This window comes from Gossypium arboreum, chromosome 10 (genome assembly GCF_025698485.1).
Source record: "Gossypium arboreum isolate Shixiya-1 chromosome 10, ASM2569848v2, whole genome shotgun sequence".
Taxonomy (NCBI): Eukaryota; Viridiplantae; Streptophyta; class Magnoliopsida; order Malvales; family Malvaceae; genus Gossypium; species Gossypium arboreum.
The window spans coordinates 36534261-36546545 of NC_069079.1; the positions used below are offsets into that span (position 1 = coordinate 36534261).

Genomic DNA, 12285 nt, shown 5'->3' on the forward strand with positions numbered 1-12285 from the left:
CCTGTATCGCATTGCCAAATTTTTCAAAGGCGTATGAGGTACGCACGATGCTTCAGAGTATGCGATTGGAGGTGTTGATGCAAGATGGGATCCGATTGCTTTCGAGAGTCGAAAGCTTAACGAGACGTAACGAAGATACACGGTCCAAGAAAAAGAGATGACGGCAGTGGTGCATTGTTTACGCACATGGAGACACTATTTGCTGGGTTCCAGGTTTGTGGTATTCACTGATAATGTTGCAAATAGCTATTTCTTAACCCAGAAAAAGTTGTCCCCAAGCGTGCTCGTTGATGTGTTTTCCTAGCAGAGTTTGATTTTACCATGGAATACAAGCCGGGGAGTGCCAACATTGTGGCCGATGCACTTAGCCGAAAAATAGAATTTGCAACGATAAGCCAACCCGAGAGTCCCTTATTAGAGCGCATTCAAGAAGGACTGTCCCATGATCCCACGGCCAAAAATCTGATGGAGCTTGCTAGAGATGGAAAGACAAGGCGATTTTGGCTCGAGGAAGAATTACTATACACTCATGGGCGACGCCTATATGTGCCTCAACATGGAATTTACTGAAAAGAAGTCATGAAGGAATGTCATGATTCAAAATGGGTGGCCATCCCGAGTACACCGTACCTTGGCTCTATTGGAGGATCGATTTTATTGGCCTCACATGGGTGATGATGTGGAGACCTATGTGAAAACTTGTTTAATATGCCAACAAGATAAGGTTGAGTTGAAAGCCCCTGCTAGTTTGTTACAACCGTTGCACATTCCGGAGCGCCCATGGGAGAGTTTGTCCATGGATTTTATCACAGGCATGCCTAAATCTGATGGATTTGCGAGTATTTTTGTTGTGGTGGATAGGTTTTCGAAGTATGCAACTTTCATCCCCGCAACCAAGGAGTGTCCTGCTGAGGAGGCAGCTCGCTTATTCCTTAAACATGTGGTGAAGTATTGGGGAGTACCACAATCTATCATCAGTGATCGAGATGGGCGATTCACGGGTCGATTTTGGACAGAGTTGTTCAAGTTAATGGGCTCAGACCTAAACTTTTCCACTAGCATGCATCCACAAACTGATGGGCAAACCGAATGAGTGAATGCATTGTTGGAAACGTATCTTCGACACTATGTAAGTGCAACACAAAAGGATTGGCCAAAGTTGTTGGATGTGGCCCGCTTTTCATACAATTTACAACGAAGTGGGCAACGAACCGAGTCCGTTTGAGATAGTGACGGGCAATGACCGCTACACCCAATGCAGCTTGCAACTCGTTATGCAGATCGAATCCAAAGACTTATCGATTTGCAAGGGATTGGCAAGAGCAAAACGATCTAGCTAGAGCTTGTCTACATAAGGCAAGTAAGCGCAACAAGAAATGGGCGGACCAAAATTGAAGGGACGTGCAATTTCAAGTTGGTGACCCGATTCTTGCCAAACTACACCGATTCTGCGACATGATGGGTTACACAAAGGACTCGTTCGGCGGTATGAGGGGCCATTTCGAATCGTGAAGAAGGTAGGCAAGGTGGCCTACAAGCTTGAGTTGCCTAAAAAGCTTAAAGTTCATCCAGTATTCCATGTGAGTATGCTTAAGCCATTCCATGAAGATGGAGGAGACCCAAATCGAAGCAAGTCTGAACGAGCACCAATGGGGGTAAAAGTCGCCTATGATCGAGAGGTCGAGAACATTGAAGCGGATCGTATGGTCAGACGTAAGTACTACCGGCCGCGGCACGAATACTTAGTCCGATGGAAGGGATTCCCGGATAGTAAGATGAGTTGGGAACCTGCTGAAGCCTTGTGGCAATTCCAAGACAAGATAGATCGATACCATGCGGAAGACGCGACGAGGCGCCGCTAGATTTGGTGGGGAGAATGTCATGGGTTGCGCATGGGAGCCCGCAACCATGACACATCTGTGAACTATCAAGAAGGAAGGAGGTTATTTGGCCCAATCGCATCGGCCATTGCTTGAAGAGATTGAAGGCCCATCTACAAGTTAGACAAATATGGAAACATGATCTTACAAGATATTATTTTATAAGATTACATATCTTAGATAAGATATGTAATCTTAGAAGATATGATTTTATATTTGGTGGTAGGTGCCTTTTAATCTTAGCCATTGATGTACTTAATTTTGTACTGTTGGATTTGGAGAGGCTCAACTATAAATAAGAGACCTCTTCCCTCATTGTAAATCACTTGAGTTTTGAGCAATAAGAATTCTTGAGAGCATCCACTCAAATCTCTCTCTTGTGTTCTTATTTTCTTTGGCTTGTTCTTGTCTCGTTCTTCTTTCATCTTATTTGGCTTTAAGGTGCTTTCGTTTACGTTGTGTTTTGGGAAGAATTCATTGAATCCTTCTTTTGTAGAAGTTAATGACTTAGGCGTTTTTGGAGTAAGAAATCGCCTAAGGCCGCACGGATTGTGAGGCAAGAAACCTAAGTCCGTGACACTAGTTACAACTCAGTAATCTTATCACTTTACTAGAGCAAAAATGGGTATAGATATATACAAGGTTTCTTAAAATTTTAATTAAATCTTTTCACCAAAACATACTTAATTAAATTTTTAGATGTTAAAAATTCCTAACTTTTTTGACCAATGATTTTTTTTTCCATTGATTATTATTGTGGTCATTGATTTAGCAGTTATAAAATTGATGTGGCGATCTACATCAACAAAAAATTTGAGAATAAATTTGGATAAATAGATGTTTAAGTATATTTGAATTTGAATATCCATTTGTTCAAATTCATTTTAAATGGAACTTTTAAATTTTAAAATTTAAATATATAAATATATTTATTAAAATTTGTAAACCATTATAAAAATAGAGAAATAAAATTCAAATTTATTAAAAATATTTAAACCTAAAATTAACATTGACAAATAGACATTTAGATTTATTTGAATATGGACACTCATTTATATTCACTTTAAATGTAATTTTTAAATTATATGTATATATTAAAATTTAAAAATATTAAAATTTTATAAAACATTATAAAAATTATAAAAGGAGTGAGAAATAAAATTATATATATATAGATGTGTCAAACAAATTAAATAAAAATAATCTTAAAAATATATCAAACATCAATTATACAATTACCAAATTAGATAAAAATCAACAACAGGAACTAAAAGCTTATTTAAAAAAATATAGGATTTACTAGTTGTGAGATAGAATGTTTAGATTCAAATAATTTTGGTGATTATTTGTTTAAATTTATTGTGAACTTAAATTTTTAGATAATTTTAATAATTTTATTTCTCATTTTATATAATATTTATAATATTTTACAAAATTTTAAAAATATTTTTAAAAAATTTAAATTTCTAACGTATCTGAATAATTCGATGTCCATATTTAAATTAACGTAAAACACTGAACTTAAAATTTTAAATAATTTTTAATAGTTTTTAAAACTTTTATTTCATCCACGTCAACATTGTGTCTGTTACAATTAGCATATTAACTATTAATGATGGAAATTGTCAGTTAACTAAATTAATTAATGCGTTTTTAACGTTTGAAGTCTTAAATGAAGTGTGTTTTTTTTAGATAAACTTAATTGAATATTTTGGAAAAGTATAAGCCCTTTTTTTATAATAATAATTAAAATCAACTTCAACCCAAAAAATAGAAGGTAAATTACATTGGTAGTCCCCCAATTATTGGTAAGTTTCTTTTTTGGTTACCAAACTCTAAAAAGTTATAAAATGGTCACCTAACTATTTGATTTTTTTTTTTGGTCACTCGTCATTAAATGATTAATGGAAAGATGATGTGTCAACTTTTAGAATTAGCATATTAGCCGTGTTAACCCTCAAATATTTATACTTAATGTTAATTTAGTCTTGATTCTAAAAATTTAATCATCAATATTTATACGTTGTGTAATTTGATCTTTTTTTGCAGTTTTGTTTCTTTGTGACCCTTTCACCTAAAAAACAAAAAAAATCGACTTAGTGAAATCTCATTTTTTTACATAAGAGCAAATTTGATAGATATATATATATAGATATATACTAAAAATGGAAACATACCCAAAAACCCAAGATCATATTTTTGCCTTTTCTCATTCTTTTCTTTTGATACTATGATTCTCCACCATTGGATTGAACACTAATGGTTGAGATGACTTGGTCTTCGATAGTTCACTCTTTATTGATTTCATAGGGAAAAAAAGATTTGTGATGGAATCGTTTGACATTAGTTCTGTCAAGCAGCTCTTATTATTGTTTTTTTCGTCATTATTAACATCTCCAGCAAACACAAAAAGTCTCGCCACCCGTACAATTAACCCAATGTGAAAATGAAAATAAAAGTGCTTTTGAAATAACCAATTTCTAGAGTCAGAGCCACAATAATTTAGCCTAGTCTAGAGAGTGAATAAGTTGAATAATTTGGGGACTCAGAAATTTAAACAGAGCCATGAATGAACTTACACTATCGGTTATCGAAGCTGACATCAAACAATGGATTTCATTGGTAAATAAGAGAGATTAGAACATTGCCACTTCTTCCCTTTGTGATGTCCATCTTGCATTTAACTTAATGGAAAAATGAATAATAACAAGAATAAACAAAATGTCCTAAATTTTGTAAACTAGCCAATTCCATTCCTTCAAAAGAAAAACTACCCACTCCGTTAATTCAACCCAACTTTAAGTCTATGGGCTTCAAAAAAGTTTTAAGCCTTTGTTTGATTTATCAATGATAGCCAACTTAAACCTACAAAAAAAGAGTTAATTTTCACTGAAAGATATTAAGTTGTCAACCATTTAAAGTAAAAGAAAAACAATGTATTTGAGGATTGTCTAATTTAATAATAAACATTTTTAAAAAATATTTTATTTTTATTTCTAATTTACTCATTGTATATTGAATTATATTTTATGTAAAAAATATAATAAAATTAGGTAATGTGTAAATATTAATAACTAATGTTTTAAAATTAAAACTAAAATTGGAACAATGTGTAAATATTAATGACTAAAGTTATTATTATGTTAAAAATATCTTGTTATTTTTCATTAATCATTTAACCACTAATAACTAAAAATGGAAAAATTCAAATAATTGAGTACCGCATAGATCTCGTTAGCTCCCTATAATTTTACGACAGGTGGAAGCTTCTCTAATCAGTGGAGAGATGACAAATGACAAATCATTCAACTTTTGGTTCAAACATGCAAATTACGTTTCGAGAGGTCATCATCTTGATTTGGTAAGTGCGAGAGTTTTTAAGTTTGATTCGATGAAAATGGTTGCCAGTCTTTTCAATCCAAGTGTTCATCGATGATTTACAGATTTAAAGATAGCTGCGGCTCAACCCGGGTAGACAAAGTAAAAGATGAGGACCCCGTGGAGTCCCCCATTTTACTACTCACTGAATGGAAGACGACTCAGGTCGAAGCTTTTCTGGAAATGGAGTGATGAAAAAGCTTACAATTTTTGGTTGAAACATGCAATTTACGTGAAACAAGAAAAAGCTTCATCTTTTGTAAACCTTTAATTTGTGGGGTTAGAAGATTTTCATGCATCTTTAATTAATATTTTAAAAAAATTAAATAAATGAGACTGGTTTTTAATTTTATTTATGGATTTAGAAAAATACCACCACATTCTGGTGATCGAACTGATTAAATTGTTGATTCGTTGATCCGATCGATTTAATTAAATAAATCATTAAGATTCATAAAATAAAATAAATCGATTCAATTAAATTTTTAACACAGTTCAATTAATTTATATTGACTCATGGATCAACAAATCTAATATCTCTCTCGAAATTGATACCTAGACTAATTTTCGATATAATCAATTTAACCTGCTGCTCTAATTCAAACAAGCATGCATGCTAAATTTAATTACACGTCCATTTAAGAGAGGCACTGAGAGGACATGTGAAGGCCTTGGCGCTCCCTTAATTTGGTGATGTTGCTTTTAAGCCTTTAAAATTTGCGACATTATGGTTAATAAGTGATAAACTTTCCATTTTAGCTTCCAATATTTTATAAATTAATTCTAACCTCTTAAAAAGAATTTCTTATTTCGTTATTGCATCTAATTATTATACAAAGAATACGAGAAATTTCATTTAAGATATAGCTCAATGCTCATTTTATTATTGAAAACATAATAAAGCATCATTTAGTTCTTAAACTTGACAAGTTTTCTTTAGTTCTTGAAATTTTTTAGACAACATTAGTCCTAAAATTTGTTAAGTACTTTGTACGTTTTAGTCCATGCAATAATGTGATACTTTGATATTGTGCTATGTTATCACCTAAAAATTATAAATATTTCTATAAAATTTAAGCGATGATATGATATAATCATAGAGAATCACTTCATTACATGAATCAAAATTGGAAAAATTACCTTGAAAGATTAAATGTTGTAATTTATTTTAATATATCAACTTAATCATTTTGACTAAAATCTTATTTATTTTTTACATTAATTTTTATATAATTTTTTTCCACCACATAGTCTGGCACATGTATATATATCAACTGAGTTAAAGCAATAAGTGTGTTGAGTTGAGAAAATGGAATCAAAATGGATAAGGGTGGTAATTGTAATAATGATAAGTGTGTTAATTTTGGAAGAAGCGAAGTGGAGTAATGGATGTTGGGATGTAGAACGTACCGCACTCTTGCAACTTAAATCTTTCTTCAAATTCAATATGAGGGAAGTGGGTTCAGATTGTTGTGAATGGAAATGGGGATGGGTTGAGTGCAACGCCGCTACTAGACGAGTCACTGGACTCTCTCTAAGCGTTGCAAAGTACGAGTCTTATCTCTTTAATGCCTCTATCTTTCTTCCATTTGGAGATTTGAGGATTCTTGATCTCAGTAATATTGGACTTGTTGGTTCCGTTAAGAATGAAGGTATTTCATCTGCTCTCTAATTAAAGTTATATATATAGTTATTTGCATATAAAAAATGGTCTTTTCATGCAGGTTTTGAAAAGCTATCCAAGTTAAGGCATCTGCAGGTTCTTAACTTAACTGGGAATCACTTGAATGATAGCATTTTATCATCTTTGAGCAAAGTTTCAAGTCTCGAATCTCTAAGTTTAGCTGGAAATGATCTTTTTACAGGATCAAACCGGATTAATGGTGAAGTTATATAATATCATGTGATTTATATATCTATTTTGTAATGTAATTGATTATCTTCATATAATTATTTTACTCCTTTACCAGAAATTAAGCTGCTTTCAAGGCTGAATAGTTTGGAAATACTTGATCTTAGTAGAACCAATATGACCAACAATTTCTTGTCATATTTGGGTGGCTTTTCATCTTTAAGAACTTTATGTCTTCAGGGAAATAATTTACAAGGAACACTTCATCTTCAAGGTAAGGTTTCTTATATAGCTTTCTTGTTGCTCTTTCACTTTTTATTTCTTTTGGAGTATAATACTGAAATGGGTTTGAACAGCCTTTTATAATCTGAAGAAGTTGGATTTAAGTCAAAATCGAATTGAGAGCCTACAATCTTCCTATGGTAAATATATGCAAAAACTACTTAATTAAGTCTCTTGTTTTCAACATGATTAAAAAAATAATAAAGTAGAAAATAAACCTTATAATGAAGCTGAAATTATGCCCATTTTTTTTTGCAGGAAGTGGAAGACAACTGAAGCTGATCAGTTTAGAAGAAATTGATTTGAGTTCTAATCTCTTCAATAATAATATATTTGCAGAACTTAGTGGATTCTTAAATTTGAAGTCTTTGAATATAAGGTGGAATCAACTAAATGGATCAATAGATGTTAAAGGTAAAGAACTAACCAATATGTAATGGTGGTAAAATGAACGTGAAGACCAAAAATAGATGTTGGAGCACTTAATTTAATCCTATATATATATATATAGTGTTTGATTGGTTTTATTTGCTGAATGTGGCAGAGTTTTGTGGTTGGAGCAATTTAGAGAGTTTAGACCTGAGCGAAAATGAGGTGAACCAATTTATGACTTATGAAGGTAGGGATTGATGATTAATATAAATTTCATTCTGATATTAGCTGCTAATTTAGTTTATCATTTTCACTTGCAGAAAATAGATGTTTGCAGAAGTTAAAGGTTCTTTATTTAGATGCTGTTTCCACCGACGGAAACACTTCCCTTGTATCACTCCTTGAGGCGTTTCCATTTGTCAAGACCCTGTTTTTAAGAGATAATTGTTTCTTAAACAAAACAATGGTTAATACACGTAAGTTCTATACATGGTTGGCTGTCATTTTAGGATAAATATGTTGACTCAATTTGTTATTCATACATTTTTAAAACCTTAATACAGAGTTGCATGTGTTGAGAAATGTGGAGAACTTGATCATGGATTATACTCCTCTGCAAATCAACTTCTTGGGAAGCATTGGCATCTTGACTTCCCTCAAAGCCTTGTCTTTGTTTAACTGTGGTCTGACCGGTACCTTACCTGCTCATGGAGGTAATACAAACATTCAATTTCTTCTGTGCTTTTAAAATTTTCTTTATTTTTTTGAACCGAACACAATCTTAGATAAATACAAAACCTCTACATTATCCTTAATTTTCTTTCTCAGGTTTATGTTTTCTAAACCATCTTGAAGAATTGAATCTCAAAGGAAATGCTCTGGCGGGTGCAATCGCTTCATGTTTGGTTAACTTAACATCTCTTCGCTATTTGGATATCTCTAACAATCACTTCACTGGAAATATTGCCTCCACTCCCCTCACTAACCTCACAATGCTTCAATTCCTCTCCTTCTCAAAAAACCAATTTCAAGTTCCGGTGTCATTCAGGTCCTTTGCAAATCACTCTAACCTTAAAGCCCTTTTAGCCAATGAAAACAAGTTGGTAGCGGAGCCAGCTGGTCTCCAAACATGGTTGCCAAAATTTCAACTAAAGATCTTCAGCTTGTTAAATTGTACGATAGAAGAACATGGAAAACTACAACTTCCTAGTTTTCTCTATTTCCAACATGATTTGAGATACGTTGATCTTTCTTATTGCAATTTTGGCGAGCTAAGGTTCCCACATTGGTTGCTACAGAATAATACAAGGCTACAAGAACTTTACATGATAGATTGTTCAATTGCGGGGCCTCTGACCTTATCACCACATCCTAATTTGAAGCTATCAGTACTTGATATATCCAATAATAAGATACAACATGAAATTCCAAGGAATTTTTGTTCACTTTTTCCATATGTAGAGTTCTTAATCATGTCGAAAAATGCCCTTAAGACTTCCATTCCTCTTTGTTTCAGTAGTATGAAGAGGTTAGAAAGATTAGACCTGTCCCACAATAATTTGTTTGGAGGGATTCCTGAAGAGTTGGCCATGAGTACCTCATTACTTCGGATTAGACTTTCAAATAATAGCTTGAGCGGCAAAATTATTCCTGCAATTTATCGTTTAATCAGTTCGTTGGAAGCATTATATTTGGACGGAAACAAGTTTGAGGGAGATATTTCTGATTTTTCAACTACTAGCTCTAAAAATCTCCAAGTGTTAGATTTAAGTAGTAATCATTTCTCTGGCAAGCTTCCAAGATGGTTATGGAATCATACAGATTTGTGGGTACTGGATTTGTCCAAAAACCATTTCGAAGGTCTCATTCCTATGGAATTATGCAATTTGGTGAGTCTTGAATTCCTAGATCTTTCTCTAAATCATCTGTCTGGTACCATTCCGTCTTGCTCTAATCTAAAAATGATGAAACATGTACATTTGGCCAACAATAGGCTTAGTGGAACACTATCAAAGGCCCTTTGTAACAGCTCTTCATTGGTAACGTTGGATTTCAGTGAAAACAATTTAACTGGAAGAATTCCTGGTTGGATTAGCACGCTACCAGCTTTGAGCGTTCTTCTTCTAAAAGCAAACCAGTTCCATGGTGAATTTCCTCTACACTTATGTAGATTGCAGTCATTAAGCATCTTGGACCTTTCGCAAAATAAACTCTCCGGTCATGTACCTTTTTGCTTGAGTAATTTAACTTTTAAGCCAAAGAATGAAAAGTCTCACATCAATTCTGCCAATTTTGGGTTTGGTTCTTTTGACCACGTATTGGTAGACATCGGACTAACAATATATAATCTCACAAAAGACTATATGGGAAGTGTATTTCCATTACGCAAATATGATCATTTCACCTTTGCAGAAGAAAAGATAGAGTTTTCAACAAAGGGTGCAACATACACTTACAAGGGAAATATTCTTGACCTGTTGTCTGCAATTGATCTCTCTTGCAACCAACTCACAGGGATAATCCCACCAGGATTGGGAAATTTGAGTGAAATCCGAGGTCTAAACTTGTCGCACAACAACTTAACTGGACCTATCCCCTCAACTTTCTCAAAACTCAAGCAGATTGAGAGTTTGGACCTTTCCTACAATCATTTAAATGGAAGAATCCCCCCTCAACTAACGGAGATGAATGCTTTGGAGGTATTCAATGTCACACATAACAACTTGTCAGGGCCTCTCCCTGATAGAAAAGCTCAATTTGGGACCTTTGACGAGAGCAGTTATGAGGGAAATCCTCTTCTCTGTGGTCTTCCATTGAACAATAGTTGTAACCATGGTGATTCACGAGGAACTTCAAGTGCTTTAGCTAGCGAAGCAGAACATGGTCTTATAGGCATGGGTGATTTCTATATCAGCTTTGCAGTTTCCTATGCAATTATGTTTTTAACAACTATCATTGTGCTCTACATAAACTCATATTGGAGCCAAGCATGCTATTATTTCATTAAAGACGGTAGCATCACTTGCTATTTTTTCGTTGTGGATAGTCTTTGTAGGTTGCCCTGCTTCAGAAGAAACATCTAACCCTGTGCTTGTTCACTTGTTCTGGACTCCAAGTTCAAGGTCAATAGATCTTTGTCCTTTCTTTCGTTGGTAGGATCTTTGTCATTTTTATGTTTAGATAATTTGGTTCAGACATTGTGTTTAGCTAGAAATGTGCCATGTTGTCTACGCAGTATCTTTGATTTCAGAAACTTATGCTTGGTTAACTAATTATAATTTTAGTTATGAGATGTATTGCATTTAATATCCATACCTATACACTATATTATACTTTTGCATATACCTTTCTAGTTTTAGAATCATAATATCTATTAAATTACTACCAACAACAATAACAACTCAGTATTCTACATGTGAGATAAATCTATTCAAGTTTAAATAAATATTCAATTATTTTTAGTTATAATAAAATAAATTTGTATAATTTTTATGTAACTTAAGAATTCACTTAAAAATCACAAATCACTAATAGTACGATATGATCATCGTTTAATAGAAAAAGATAAAAGCATAAAATTTTAGAATTCAAATAAAAATTTCACCTAAATCATAATATTACACATAACTATCATAATTAAGTACCTAACTATTTGAATACAAAAAAATATCTAATTATTCTCTCAACTATCAATAAGTAATTAAAAAAAATAATGAGAGAAAGTTAAAAGAAGTTTCACAAAAGTAAGACTTTTTTAAGCTATATTGGTTGGCCATTCAAAATATACTATTAGCTATCAATAAGTTGTCGAATCTTAGCTTAATTGGTATCGATATTGTTGTTGATATAAGAGAATATAAGTTCGAGTACATTCAAACATATTTTATCCTTTTATTTAAAAGATAAGGAGGGTTATGGATAATTTTAGACATTATATCAAACACTAACATTATAAGTCCTTTTACCCTTGTGAAAGAATTAACTTGGTTGGGCCATATGATAAAAATAATTTCTAAACAAGTAATAAAAATAAAAACCAAATCATCATATGTATTATATTAGTCTAAAAAGTAGGTGATGATATGATTACTAATAAAAAAAAACAAAAACAAATGTCATATGCAATTTTATCTAATTGGTTTAAAGCATATTTGTTGGGTTATTTTCTTTATTATTTAACCTATGCTCCTTATCAGTATCTGTTAGTCCTTGACTAAGTTTAGTATCATCTGAATTTAAATTTGCACTATTAATTTTATCAAATATCCTTCTTTCATGTACTCTTCGAAGTATGGATTATTTTAATATCACCTACTGCTGAGGTTATGAAATATACAACATGCTAATGCAATCCAACATATGTAAAATATGGAAAAAAAATTAGAATAACATATGTCTTCTCAACCACATTTCAAGTATTGAATGTCTCAATAGTATATAACTATAACTAACAATACATAAAATATTATTAAAATTTTAATATATTAATAAAATATTATTTTATTATTTTTATTAAAATAG

At 32.5% G+C, this 12285-nt stretch overlaps 1 protein-coding gene across 1 annotated transcript; it reads left to right on the forward strand.

Moving 5' to 3' along the window:
* Positions 1–6353: 6353 nt before the first annotated feature.
* Positions 6354–11072, forward strand: LOC108487981 (receptor-like protein 13). Its single transcript, XM_053020105.1, has 9 exons — positions 6354–6910; positions 6983–7141; positions 7229–7384; positions 7467–7532; positions 7651–7806; positions 7937–8011; positions 8085–8240; positions 8328–8477; positions 8593–11072. Exons 1-9 carry the CDS (start codon positions 6568–6570, stop codon positions 10845–10847), a joined length of 3516 nt encoding a protein of 1171 aa, XP_052876065.1. The 5' UTR covers positions 6354–6567; the 3' UTR covers positions 10848–11072.
* Positions 11073–12285: the final 1213 nt, after the last annotated feature.

Excerpts from the sequence above, each read along its gene's own strand:
- LOC108487981 (XM_053020105.1), top strand. The coding sequence starts at position 6,568 with ATGGAATCAAAATGGATAAGGGTGGTAATTGTAATAATGATAAGTGTG. Across the intron at positions 7,807-7,936 it reads TGGATCAATAGATGTTAAAG|AGTTTTGTGGTTGGAGCAAT; the intron begins GTAAAGAACTAA and ends TGAATGTGGCAG. Across the intron at positions 8,241-8,327 it reads CAAAACAATGGTTAATACAC|AGTTGCATGTGTTGAGAAAT; the intron begins GTAAGTTCTATA and ends ACCTTAATACAG.